Source organism: Quercus robur, chromosome 9 (genome assembly GCF_932294415.1).
Source record: "Quercus robur chromosome 9, dhQueRobu3.1, whole genome shotgun sequence".
Classification (NCBI taxonomy): domain Eukaryota; kingdom Viridiplantae; phylum Streptophyta; class Magnoliopsida; order Fagales; family Fagaceae; genus Quercus; species Quercus robur.
Window position 1 is genome coordinate 55998110 of NC_065542.1, and position 14939 is coordinate 56013048.

A 14939-nucleotide genomic window follows, 5' to 3' on the forward strand; every position below is an offset into this window, starting at 1 on the left:
CAATACCTTAAATCTCAAAAGAATACGACAAACTTTTTCTACTTCACTTAGAATTCTTGGAAGAGAGGGGTGCCTTGAATTGGTTTAAAATAATCTTTTTATAGTGGAGGGAGGCAGATTCTGGAGAGGGAATGCATTAGAGTTGGGGTTCATAAAAGTGGAGGGAAAGGAGAGGGGGAAAATCGAAATGGTATTGTTGTTAATATATTAATCGACGTCTGTCTTAAGAACACTAGACCAAAGGAATGAGTCACAAAGTGAATTATAAGCCCCACTACATTCCCATTTATTGCACATATTAACTATTCTAATGCATAAGAAAAATGCTAGAGATATAAATTATTTTACAAATTTTTTTACATATTACTAATATGGTGAGAGGTTATTAGTAAATAAAAAAGTGATATTAGTAGTTGGCTCAGATGAAAATCAATAAGAAGTTGGTCATAACATCAATTTATAAAAATGTTGTAAAATAGTTTGTTATTGTAGTAATACTTAATACAATTTTCAATACATAAACTAAAAGCATTATTAATTTAATGTATACAATATTACAATCCTGAGAACAAGCTGCATGAGGCAATAAAGGAAGATACCCACATAATATGCGTATAAATATAACATGAAAGTACATGTGAAAAACAATACGAGGAAGTCTTATTCTCCCGAACTTTTATAGTACACAACATATTGTGCTTATTAGCATACAAACATAACATACGATGAGTACATATTATCAATAATACAAAGGAAGTCTTATACTCCCGACCTTTTATTTTACACAGCATATTGTGGTTATTCTTCTTCTTCTTCTTCTTCTGGTTTTTTTGCTAAAACATATCATACTATTTCATATGCATCATGCTATAGTCTTTTTTTCCACCTCCTCCTGGGTAAGATATGCATCAATTTCTGCGGTCACATCAATTCCAAACTGAAGCATTGCATTTGGATCAGGAACATCTACATTTAGTTTCTCATATATTAAAGTCCAACGGACCAAACTCCCCTCATCCTTTGGAATGGCTTGCACAATGAATTTGAAACTCTGGTAAGTCTCCTTGAGTACTCCTCCAATCACATTGTATGTGACAGACTGGTTTTCATTATCCACCTTTTCAAGTATCTCCCTAGACATTACAGCTTTCCCATCTACAGTCTCAAACAAAAACAATCAATTGTAAAAACATCAAAACAAGAACGGACATGATAAACTTCACCCTTTTATATTCTTGTTCACTTTAATAAATATATAATAATGTAGTTTTCCATACATGTTAGACACGTTTTAAACATACTGCTGGCCAAATACATACATATATAATAAAAGTAAATACCCGCACAACACACACTTCTCAATCAAATCCGTATAGATCAAGGATATATAAAAATAAAATTATAAATATATGCTATAATAATACAGTATATATAAAAATACTGGTAAGATAGAGAATTGTTTTAGGGATGGTAGTAGAGTGTATATATAAAAAATATAAATTATAAATATGATATTTATAACATAGATTAAATTATATGTAAATAAATTAAATATATATTAAATCAAACATATCTATAAACATTTGGGGTTGAACAGGACATGGTGAGCAAAGGGCAAAGGAAAATCTCCAAGGAAACCTCACTTTCTTAGAGACAAAAGGCATTCCCAAATAGTTTGTTCAGGTTTGTTTTTAGACTCATTATCTTTTGCTCTTTCACCTTTGCGACTTCTTGTCCTTTTCTCAGATTCAACTGTGGTTACGTTTGATGAAGTTCTTCGGATTAAAGTTAACTAAAAATGTGTAGAAGAGGAGAATGTATATTATACAACGTAAAAGCTTTTCATGCAACCTTGACATGTAAAACGTTGAAGAATCTAAAGATACATGATGAAGAAGATGAACAACAAATTAAAAATCTTAGTTATCTTACCAATGACAAAATACCAGCACGTGACAGAGCCCTCTCCTCCCCATTCACCTTCTTTTAAATCAATTTTCTGAAAATACTTGGGGCAAATTTTGGCTGTCTCATGTATTCTCTTGCTGTTAACCTCGTGGAACTTATAAGCAGGAGCCTTAGCCGCAACTTCAGTCTCTAGCCTACCGTATACAGGCATTTTTTTTTTCAAGTTAATGGTAGCAGCTAGGAACTCAATTCTAAAGTTTTGTTTTAAAAAAAAAATAGTATATCAAATATCGGGTCTGATCCAATGTTTACATAGAAGACAAAAAAGAGAATGATGAAACTAAAAACACAAAAGAGTGAGGACCCTTTTTCCTTTTTAGGCGGCTATGGAAATCTTGATTTGAGAGTCTCACTACTCTAGCGTCTGTGATCAGGACCCTTTTTTACAAAGTCAAAGTCTAATTCTACCAGTCTCCTACGTCGTTTCCGTCAATAGATCTTTTTCATCGTTTTCTATTTTTAAATTCTTAAAACTACTGAAAGTTTTAAGAGGTGGCGAAAATTTTCCGCCGGCACTTTATCTTTTGTTTGTTTAGGGATGGAAAACGGTGGAATACTCCTTTGAAACATGAAAAAGTGTGGAATTTCCGCCCCTCAAGATATGATCATGGTGATTGATGGTTGTAAAATATAGTGGGTATCACACTACCTAAGGGAAATGTTAATATTATCACCTATTAAGAAATCACTTTATGTCATATCATTGTATTGTATTTTATATCAGATATTTTTATCAAAAATTTAGGTTATATTTGGTAATAATTTTTGTTTTCAATTTTCAAAAACTTGTTTTTAGGAATATAAAGAAAAAACAATTTTCTTGTATTTTTTAAATAAAAAACATGTTTGGTTAGTTGAAATTAAAAATATAGTTTTTTGAAGAAAAAATAGAAAATACTAAAATATGTTGTTATTAGGATTTGAACTTTAATGTTAACTCATTAAATGAGCCAAATTCATTTTATTAAATGCATGTTTTCATTGACTTTTGAAAATTAGAAACTAAAAACAACATTTTGCATGTTTTTAGTTTCCTTCAAAAATTGAGTTTTGAAAATAGTTTTTGTTTTTTGCCCATTTTGAGTTGCCAAACAAGTTTTTTAGTCTCAAAAATAGAAAATTGCTTTTGAAAACAGAAAATAAGGAGAAAAAACAGTTACCAAACATACCTTAGTTTTATTAGCTTTACACTCTATAAAATTAGTCAAAAAACTGATATAAACTACAATGATGTAACATAAAGTAGTTTCTTAGGGAAATGATCCTAGATATTTTGATCGTTTTCAAACATTAATTGCAATGGAGAAAATTGTTTGCCCTTTAAGATTGATTGACTGACGCAGGGGATGGAAAAAAAAAAAGTTTTCACTCATGCATATTTGATTTAAATGATAGACAAGTGAAGGGATATGATCCGGGTGATTGATTGTTGTGAAATATATTATTGTAGACACCTTATTTTGTGGTTGTACCCGCAATTATGAATCATTGCCTATTACATAAAGGAAATGTTTTGCTGCATACACGTATGCAACAATTGCTGCATATAGGTTTATGCGGCTGCAAAAAGAAAGGGACAAGTGTTTAAGAGTCTTGCTAATAATATGTACATTGCACATAACCCTTGAACACATGTTGCTTTCTTTTTGCTGCCACATAACAATGTATGCAACAAAACCTTTCCCATTTCACAAATAGTCATTGAAATTTTTATTTTTATTTTCCAAACATCAAATCCTTAATGTACTAATAGTTTTCAAATATTAATTGCAATGGAGAAAATTGTCCACCCCTCAAGATTGATTGACCAACACTTTAGGCTGTGTTTGGTTGGGATGGAAAAATGTGTGTGATATAAAATAGTGAGGTGATAAAAAAATTTAGGGTATGTTTGTGTGGGGGAGTGGACCTATATCTGCCCCGAAGAACTTAACCCAAAAAGGAAGTCCTGAGAAACCCTATCCGCGGAATGGGCCAAACCTAGGGGCCGATGAGGGATAAAAGGACCTTCTATTAAAAAGAGATCATTTGGGCCCACTACAAAGGTAATTCGTGAAACCCATCTTCCAGAGGAAACATGGCCTAGCCGAGAAGTGGTCATTCTTTCACCATGGACACCCTTTAATCACCTACTTTCTCGAGGAGCACGTTGAAGAAAACACAAAGCCCAATGTAATAGTCTCCTCCGCATTAAGGGCTTTCCTCACCTAATGTCAGCCACATTGAATGTTGAATGAATGGCCTGGACAATGGAAACACCCACAAAAATCTATCTTCATGATCAAGAAATGGCAGGAGAAGATGCTGATGTGACAAATATCCCCCTAAATCCAACTAAGAGCTGGTTAGCTAGAAGAAGAGGAGGATAGCTAGAAAAGAAAGAGGAGAGCAACAGGAAGGGAGATCTAGAAAAAATCAAAGGAATAACAAGAGAGAGAAAGTGAGAAGAATCTTCACTTATATCTATCCTTTAAAACCTCTGTTTCTACATTGAGAATATGGTTTCTACCCATATAAAGCCTTAATTCAATTATATTTGTCGCCAATTATCTTTGTGATCTTCCCCTTGTGGATTTTCATCTCCCATCCTCAAGAAATTAGTTGTGTTGATCCTGAATTCAAAGCCAGTTATTGTAGCTTTGTGTTTTTGACCCCCACAGTTTGGTAACTGTTTTTTTCCCAGTTTTCTATTTTCAAAATTTGTTTTCTATTTTCTAGACTTGAAAACTTTTTTGGTAATTGAAAACAAATAGGAAAAAAAAAAAAAAAAAAACAGTTTCCACATCTAAATTTAGAAAGGAAACTATAAACAAGCAAATAGGTGTTTTTAATTTTCAATTTCCAAGGGAGCTTGAAAACGCAAAGTAAACAAGTGTAACTATGCACTTAAGTGAAGTTCAAGCTTCAAATCTTGGTGGGAACAAAAAAAATAAAACCAAAATCTTTACATTAAAATTTTGATTTTGAAAATAGAAGAATACTATTTTTTTTTTTTTTTCTGTTACTAAAAACAAGTTTCTAAAAACCAAAAAGCAAAAAACAAAAGTAATTACCAAACATAACCTTAGTTTTCGCTCATGTGTTTGTTGAACGGATGTAAAAGTAAAAGAATAGAAAAATCTTGTTGGAATGGGAAGAAAAAATAAAATGATAGAAAATATAACGTGTATAAATTTACTCTTATGTCCCTATCACATAAATAATAATAATAATAATAATAATAATAATAACCCCAATTACATATAATAATAATAATAATTTTAATAGAAAGTTTTGTTCAATGAGGGAGGAGACAGGTGATCGATTTTTGTTCTAGATAGTACTCACTTTAAGCCGCAGAAATTCTCTTTAGAGAGTTATTCTCATTGATGGTTGCTCTAAAGAAACAGTCAACCAAGTAAAGTTTCAGCTTTCCATTTACCATGATCTTATAACTTTATTTTCTATTCTAAGTTTCACGTGAACTTCTGATTCATCTACGTTTCCCAAACTCTAGTTATACTAACAGCTCAAGCAACAAACGTAAACAAATAGTTCAAAAATTATTAAGCCCCAACATTAAAGCAACATTAGTAAATCCTCGAGTACTGTCAATTTGAACCTCTCGACAATTTGCTCCCAAAAGGCACAGGATGTAAACCCGAAGGCAACAACAAAAATTTGCATCCATAATCAGCAGTACCTAAAATGCAGTACCCAAAGGCAACTGAATCCCATTTTTCCGGTACTAAACCTTACATACCACTCTGGTCAGTGGTCACAACAAAAATGTGGGTAAGTCTAAAATCATATTTTGCCACCTTAACCGAAATTCAAAATAATAACGTTAAAATATTCAGTCTAAATTTATATGGTACATATAAAGCCTTGCCTCTTTAACCCTGGGCAACCCTATGCTCTCCGGTTTATCCATGTGCTTCATACACTTGGTGATTGATTAAATTCCTCTCTATTTTTTCTTTTTCCTTTTAATGCAAGTACTGAACTTTGCGCTAACTGGACCACATCAGATTATCGCTACAGTTGAGATGAGACTGACACTGGAAGAGGATGGTGTGAAGAGTGGAGAGAGAAGAAAATATCAGAATACACAGGCTTGGAAAATATGGCTTTTACAATTGTAAGTCCTTAATTCAATTATCACGGTATGTATAACAGCTTTTACTTCACAGCACAGAAATTCCAGAAGAAATGCAGAGCTTTGAGTCAGCACCACCACTAATTACGCTGTCACCCTTCCACCAGTCAGTGATTTCAATCGGCATGGAAATAAGGTGTTCAATATAAGCTCACTTCAAGAAATTTTGATAACCAAACACACGCTCTCTCATTCCCACCACAGATAAACTAGCAACTTTGTTTTTAACTTTTGTGATGTAATTGCCTAAAACAATTAAACAAACAGAAACAGATAGACAGGCAACTGAAGGATATTTGCACTTACTATGTCCGACAAATTTTTGCCAGTCTCGGCATCCCATAATCTAACAGAATGATGCCATGATGCAGAACATATAATTGGAGGGTAACAATTTAACATCTTAAACTCAAAACCTATTTATGAAAAGATTGGTTAAAAGGACAAAATCTACCTAAATCAAAGAACAAAAAGGCAAACAAACAAAATAATGAATGAAATTATAATCAGAGTTCAACATGTAAGAATGTTCTACAGCTCTATCGTCTTTGCTATAAAAAAAAAAAAAAAAAAAAAAAAAAAAAAAGAATGTTCTACAGCTTTCCACAAGAAATAGTTTCTTTACAACTATATCAATGAAAATACTAGCCTTTCAATGATTAAGTGACATCTCGCTAATTTGTGATATTTACTCTGAATGCTTTAGGGACTGTATTTGTTTAGTGGTACTTTGAATATAAAACTTTGTGAATTTGGTGAAAGTGCAGATGGTCTATGTGTATGATGATAAACTAGGCTTTAGGTACGCTATTGCTTTACTGGTCTTGTTGGAAGTGATTACAAGTCCTGAGGTCACATTCAGTGCAAAAGAGAATTGGAAATCAGCTTCTTGGATTACATTCGTAGGAATCAGTTGTGATAACTTATGTTCATTGCTTTTGACTTTTATGTTATGGTTGATAATGTCGTGGGCATCATTTTAGCTACTAAATTCAATTGGGTCTTCAATTATTTTTATTTTCAATTGTTTGGAAAATTTGGTATTCGCAATTTGGCACATAATGTGAATTAGAATGTTCATCTATGCATTTTATAGTGGTGGAAGAGTTCAGCAACTATTTGTCACAATTGGATGTAATGGAGAACATTTTTTTTTTTTTTTTTTTTGCATGCTTTCTAACATAATTAACTTTACTCTATCTCTTGTATAAAACCTTGACATTGAAGGACTTCTAGGAATATCTATTTGAATGTAAAAATGTTGATTTGGTGTAGTTGTTGAGGGTTTGAATGATCTGATTATTTTTATTGATTAGTCTATGAGTCTGTAAACTTTAGAAGCAACACCAAGATTTTTGGGTTCCAACATTAAAGTTCAGAGTTGTCAAAATATGACTTGATTATTGATATTCAGTTATACTACTGGCTGAGGATAATAGCAAAACAATTTTATTTTTAAGCGTAGTATCATGTAATGTCTAAATTTTGGAGATACGACTTCTATATGTGTTGGGCTCATGTCCTAATTGGATTCTCTTGTCTGACATATTTTGATTCTATTTTTATTTCACAAATTTGGCTGTTTTTACTTATAGTCCATTTGGATTGAGGGGGAGGGAAGGAGAGAAGAGTAGAGTAGAGTAGATTTAGCACAAAATTAGCTTATTTTTAGCAAACTCTACTTTACTCCCCTTCACTCCCTCTATCTAAACAGGCCATTAGTTCCTTTTTTCCCCCTTACTAGGGAGATGCAAATAGTGCATTGGAGTAGAAGTCCGACAACAATAGATTAAAGGGAAGAGAGAATTAAGTTATCTTTGTGTCTAAGAAATACTGTTAAGAGAAAAGATAGTGTACACTATTAATCAGAAATCGATTATTCAAAACATTGATCTTTCATGTCTTGTTATTTAATTGGGGTTGTTCAACAATTGATAGTATCAAGATATGATATTTTGCACTCAATGTTGAACTCAAATATTTAAAATATTAGCAAAAATTGAGGTAAATACCAAGTCTTGAATTTTATTTCCTTATTGTTGTTAAACGTTAGAACTCAGTAAAAAAATTTAATATTTAAAATTTGCTTGAAATAAAAATCTAATGCATGTCAAGTAGATGGTAACTTAGAACATTGATCTTCTATGGATTGCTTTGGCTGATGAAAATTCCGAGGTTCCTTTGGCTTTCCTCAGTGAGATAATAGCTTAAAAAACTTGTAGTGAACTTATAATGAACACATTACAGCCTATGCTGACATATATTTTTGTTGGTGTTTTAAGGAATGATATGTTGCTAAGGGGATTTTATTCTTTTTCATGTAGAAGCTTAATTAGATGGAGCTAATAATGAGACTTGACCAGTACAAGGAAATCTCTTAGTCGTGAGACTCAAACTGCTATCTTTGGGCTTTATGGTTTTGATCCAGACAAACATATTCACATATGGTTTACATGTAGTATAAAGATATTATTGACATAAACTCTTACTTTTTAATTTTGTTTTTATATATATATCACTTTATAAGCAACAATACAGATGTTTATATGCGAGCATCAAGTCCACCAAAAAGGCCATTCTTTCTCTCTCTTCAATTATATACAGTTTCTGAATGTTTTGTTAGCAATTGCGATGTTTGCCTTTTTGGCTAAAACATGAATATCCTGAATTACAGATCGGTACTCTTGCATCAATTCCACTGCTCTACTATAAATTTTGCAGGTTGTCATAACCTTGTCATGGTGTTTTGTATTTTGATTGTTCCAAATGCACAAAGCAACAATCGTAAAAGTTTCAGCCAAGTGGTCTTCTTTTATTTGGAAAATACCAATCATTAGATGACATAAAGGCACAAATCTTTCCCCACAAACTTTTATTAGATCTTTTAAAATTTTATTAACATAGTTTTGACTAGAAGATTTTTTTAATTAATTGAAAATTTTAATATTAAAGTTTCATTTAAAGCTAACTATTTTAGTAATTTCATTTAACATATATTTAATATAAAAAAATAAAAAATAAAAAATAAAAAAAGAAGAAGAAGAAGAAGAAGAAGAAGAAGAAGAAGAAGAGGAAACCACGTTTCAACTTGGACTTTACAAAATATTGTTAAAGTGTTGGGCTAACTTAATTGAATTTGAAATTATCCCAACTTATAGAAGCACGTACATGTGCTAGGTCAATGGGCCTAAACGTACATGTTCTCCCAACCATCACCGTTAGCATCAAGCTTAGCCCAATCAAAATCAAGGCCGAGAACAGCTTGGGATTTTTGTGATCATCATCATCACTATCATTATGGGTGTTTGGGTTATTTCAAGGTTTTAGGGATATTTTACTCCTTTTAAATGTTTTTGAGGGGTATATTGGTTATTTACTAACTTGCACCCAACACCTTGATCAAACTGATTTGGACTTTCCAATATGTTCTTGGGAAAAAAAAAATGGAATAACAAAAGAATTAGAAAAAATGCAGATTATTGGGGGGGGGGGGGGGGGGGGAGTACTAATATTTATAATACAAAACTAAGATATACAATTTTTTTTTAATGTATTTCGATAATTTTTTAGGTTTCGTAGGAAATTACAATCTTTTTTTAGGTTATAAGGGTATTTCAGTCCTTTTTTAGGTTTCAGGGTCACTTCGGTCATTTTTTAGGTTTTAAGGTCATTCGGTCATTTTTTTAGATTTTAAGGGTATTTAGATTAAAAAAATTTAGCTTCTAAAGGCATTCTGGTAATCTTAGAGTGTTTCGTGGGTATTTTAGTTATTTTATAAGTTTCGATAGTATTCTAGTCATTTTTTAGGTTTTGGGGGGTATAATTGTTATATATATTCATCGATTATTGGGTGAATTGGGTTAGGTTGGGTACGGTCATATCATATGTGACGTTAGTAATACTTAATGTGACAATAGAACTGTCAAATGAGAGTAAACAAAAAAATAAGGAAACCATTGAATATGACAAAAATATGATTATATGTGATGTTGGAACTGCTTAATATAACGATAAAACCATCAAATGTGAGTAAAATAAAATAAAATAACTGCTAAATGTGATAAAAGAACGGTCAGTTGTAATATTGATACTGCCCAATGTAATCCTAAAAAAGTTTTGTTGTAATATTGTATGTATATAATAGTACGTCAGTTTGCAATTTGCACCCAACACCCTAATTATACTGATTTAGACTTACCAATATGTTCTTGGAAAACAATGTAATAACAAAAGAATTAGAAATGGAATAACAAGCGAAGAGACTTGATGCAAAGACATTATGATTGAAATGATAAACTACGGAGAGAGAGAGAGAGAGAGAGAGAGAGAGAGAGAGAGAGAGAGAGAGAGAGAGAGAGAGAGAGAGAGAGAGAGAGAGAGAGAGAGAGAGAGAGAGAGAGAGAGAGAGAGCCATGTCTTTAATAGGAATTGAAGGGTTTAAGGATTTTAGTGATTTAATAAATAAATAAAATTGCGTGCAATGCTTCCGACATCCAGTTTTGCTACTTAACTACTAAAGGGATTTTATTTTTTTATTTTTTTTATTTGTGTTTTTTATGTGTGCATCTCCTTCCGGGTAAGGACACAATTTTTTTATTTTTAAAAGGGCCGGGTAGTTCTTTTTGGTAAAATTGGTTAATTAAGCTTAATTGTTTTTAACTTTACTATTTGTAATTTTTGCTATTGGGTTAATTTTTTTTTTTTTTTTTTTGAATGAATATTTTGTATTAGATTTTAGATCTTTAAATTTTATTTATAGCTTTTAAAAGGAAGAAAATGCTAAAGTTACAATTTTTTTTACAAATTTCTATTGTGATGAGCGGTTATTAGTAAGTAAAAAAGTGATGTCAGTGATGGGCCTAAATGTGAACCAATAAGAATTTACTACGTCAAAAGTTTTGTAAAATTACTGAAGAAAATTTTGCAGCTTTCGCATAACTCTTAAAATAATCCATAATATTGTTAAGGGGGTGTAGACACCTCATTATGTACCCGTTAATAAATTTTGGTTCCTGACTCCAATAATGAGCTTGACATATGTCAACCAAAGGTATTTAGAGAGTTCACAATAATTTGGAAGTAATCACAATTCACAACTTATAAGTGCTCAAATCGCGTTGAAAACAATTTTGAAAAATGACCTTCACTCACTGTTTTGACCATAACTTTTGATCCACAAAAAAATTTTTAGTGAGGTTTGTTTCATTGGAAAGTAGAATCCTGGGCTTCAATTTGAAAACAAAATTTTCCTAATTTGGATATATATTGAGTAAGTTATGACCGTTTGAAGTCAAGCCATCAAAACTATCATGAATTAGGGCATGTGTACACAAGAATCAAGGGTGCATGCGCACCCTCGAAAGATGTGTATGCAGGCCGATTTTCTAGGCAGTGGAACTTCATTTTTAAGGGCCCAAAGCATCATTCTTTGATGTGATCCAGCCCCTAGACCCTTGGAAACGTCCAAAAACCATTAAAAATCTCCGAAAATCCTAATTTTAACTTATAAATACTCATCTTATGTCTCCAATCAAAACCCTAGTTAGAGAGAGTAAGTTTTTGGTCTCTATATTCTCTAAAACCTTATTTTCTCTTTCCAAAACCATAACACAACACCTTTGTACGTGTTTTACAAATAAAAAAGTTCTCTTTAGTTAGTTCCAAGGCAAAAAGTTTGTTTTTCAAATTTTTTTTTTCTAAAACATTTTCAAAATCTTTTGTTCTTGAGTTATGATTACTAACCATTGTTATGTTCTTTAATTATTCTTGTTATCTCAATCTAATATTTGTAATGTAGGCACAGAGGGGTCGGTTAAACTATCTCAAATCTGTGATTCTAAAGTAAGGTGAGTCTCTTTTCCATGATTTCTCACTTTGTGATATAGGATTCACATGGTTCTTTGTTTGATGTTATCATAAATGTTCTTATCATGTTTGATTGATGTTATGATCTTGCTTATATGTTCTAATCTAATTTTAGGTTGTTTATAATCTGTTGTTATTGTTCTTGGTTTGTTATTTTAGTTTTATGTAAAATTTAACATGTTTATTTATTTAATGTAGTTTAGTTTAATTCTTTGATTTTGTTCCTTAATTATTTGTTTATGTTGATGTTTGTTTTATTTGCTTCATGTTAGTTTAGTGTTTAGGGTTCTAACATGCTTGATTGATCTCAAATGTTATATCTTTGTTTAATTAATCTCTAAAAATGTAATTTTTCGGATTTGTGCTAAAGGATGCGTACGCATCCATCGAGTATGTGTGTGTATGGTTCAACCATGCGTACGCATAGTTGAGTATGCGTACACACCCCAAACTCAGATTAGGACAAAATTCTTATTTTTGTTTATTTAGTTATTTTTCACATGATATTTGATTATGTTTGACTATGTTTAGGTTAATTAATTGTGTTTATTTATTTTTCGTTTTTTTTTTAATCTTTTTGCTATATTTGGTTTATTTTATAATCTTTTTGCCATATTTGGTTTTGAAAGTTCAAATAGTGTATAAAACACCTTTGAACGTTTAGACCCCCAAATACAAAATAATCAATTCAAGCTTTATGACAAACAACTAGTGTGCGGAAAATTAACACAAACTATAAACAGAATTGGTAATCAATCTAAGCCAATTAAAATCACATCCACAGTAAATAATAAAAGGCAAAGATAAAGGGAAGGAAGATGCAAACACAAGGACAACACACGATGTGTTATCGAAGAGGAAACCAAAGCCCTCGGCGTAAAACCTCTCCGCCGCCCTCCAAGCGGTAAGTAATCCACTAGAAAATGTAGTTGGGATACATGAACACCAATAGACCCTCCAAACCTAATCTACCCAGTGTACCTAAGCCCTCCAAGCTTCTTGCTCCAACGAGGTTACGTCGAACCTATTTCTTTTCTAGCTTCCCGAATTCTGCTACTTGACCATAACATCAACCAATATAGATTGGTTTCTTCCTAACTGCTTCCCAGAACACCAAACAGCCCTCTCACAGTAATGGATATGGTGAGAAAAATGTTTTGGTAAAAAGCTTCTTAAGGATTTAACAATGGAGAGGAAGAGAGTTGAGGAATTTGAAGAATCTCTTATGTAAAGATTGTGGATGAATCAATCTTATTTTACTCTAGGGTTTCTCTCTCAAAATTCTCTCTGGAGGCTCTCTTTCTTTTGTGGGTATAAGGGGTATTTATACTGGGGTGAGAATGGAATGTGAAAAGTCAGGTTTTTCAAAATAGGGCTGGTTCACAGCTTGTCCTCATGGCTTGACTGAGTCGCGAGATCCAGCCGTGAGGTAACAGAACGGCCAGTTGTCCTATTTTGTCCTGTAGTGCTCCAGCTAGCATGACGCTTCAACTTTTGGCATGCTTGGCACGTGTGCTGCTTCTGGTGGCTTGAAGCCGCGAGTCACTCGCGAGATCAAGTCGCGAGTCTCTGTTTTCTTGCACACTCTTGAGCATTTCAACACTCTATCTCACTCACTACCCTTACAACAATTCCACCTAAATACAGGGTTACTAAATGCTGAAATACAAGTAAATTTGACACGGAATAAAGCTAACAAGATGGTTGATTAAATTCAACCTTATAGGTTTATTATGCTGATCTTACTTAAATGGGAGAATTATTTTCCATCATAATTTTCATTAAGGACATCTATTAATAAACCATTTCAAGAAATTTTTTTATGGAAAACTGAAAAAGCTAAAAAAATAATTTTTTTTTCTTTTTTCCAAAAAAAAGTTCCTAAAGGGTGCCTCTCAGTAAAATCCCTGTTAAAAAACATTGAAACCAATAGGGTCATCCTCACCATTAACAACGATGCCATCCAACCAATCATGATCCTTCAACTTACAGTAGTCAAATATGACCATATTAGGGGCTCATATCCATCCATATGGCATGAAGTCAAAATAGCGTGCAAGCTTATTTTCCTTTTATAATTATTATTACATTCAATCAAACGGAGATTGAACTGACTTCTCCATATAAAGGAGCTAGACAAACGACATTATTGAACTATAAAACTCCTTGCATATGCAAGCTTATTGAAAACAGATACTATTGGAAAGCATGGTTCAAGGGGAGTTGCCTTAGGTAAGGTAATGCCCAACCCTTCCATCATATCTACCAACATATTTGATGGTGTTGTGAACTCAAATCCCTGAAGCAAGCGAGCTATTGCCAAGTAAGATACTTGCAATGCAATTGCGTAACCCGGGCAATAGCTCAAGCTTAGCCCAATCAAAATCAAGGCCAAGAAAAGCTTGGGATTTTTGTGATCATTATCATCACTGTCATTATGGGTGTTTGGGTTATTTCAAGGTTTTAGGGATATTTTACTCCTTTTAAATGTTTTTGAGGGGTATTTTGGTTATTTACTAACTTGCACCCAACACCTTGATCAAACTGATTTGGACTTTCCAATAAGTTCTTGGGAAACAAATGGAACAACAAAAGAACTAGAAAAAATGCAGATTGAAGGGGGAAAAGTACTAATATTTATAAGACAAAACTAAGATATATAATTTTTTTTAAAGGTTTTGAGGGTATTTCAATAATTATTTAGGTTTTGGGGGCATTACAATCTTTTTTTAGGTTATAAGAGTATTTCAGTTATTTTTTAGGTTTAGGGGTCACTTCGGTAATTTTTAGGTTTCAAGGTCATTTGGTCATTTTTTAGGTTCTACGGGTATTTAGATAATTTTTTTAGGTTCTAAAGGCATTTTGGTAATTTTAGAGGGTTTCAATGGTATTTTAATTATTTTATAAGTTTCAAGGGCATTTTAGTCATTTTATTAGGTTTTGGGGGGTATTTTTGTTATATATTTGT

The 14939-nt window shown here is 32.3% G+C and overlaps 2 protein-coding genes across 3 annotated transcripts in view; both read right to left on the minus strand.

The window, feature by feature from the left end:
• Positions 1 to 14939, minus strand: part of LOC126699188 (cytochrome P450 CYP82D47-like) — a 53156-nt gene that overhangs the window by 23729 nt on the left and 14488 nt on the right. The gene's annotated exons all lie outside the window — the stretch shown is intronic.
• Positions 639 to 2167, minus strand: LOC126699192 (MLP-like protein 34). Its single transcript, XM_050396862.1, has 2 exons — positions 1933 to 2167; positions 639 to 1155 (listed from the first exon to the last, which is right to left on the minus strand). Exons 1-2 carry the CDS (start codon positions 2117 to 2119, stop codon positions 863 to 865), a joined length of 480 nt encoding a protein of 159 aa, XP_050252819.1. The 5' UTR covers positions 2120 to 2167; the 3' UTR covers positions 639 to 862.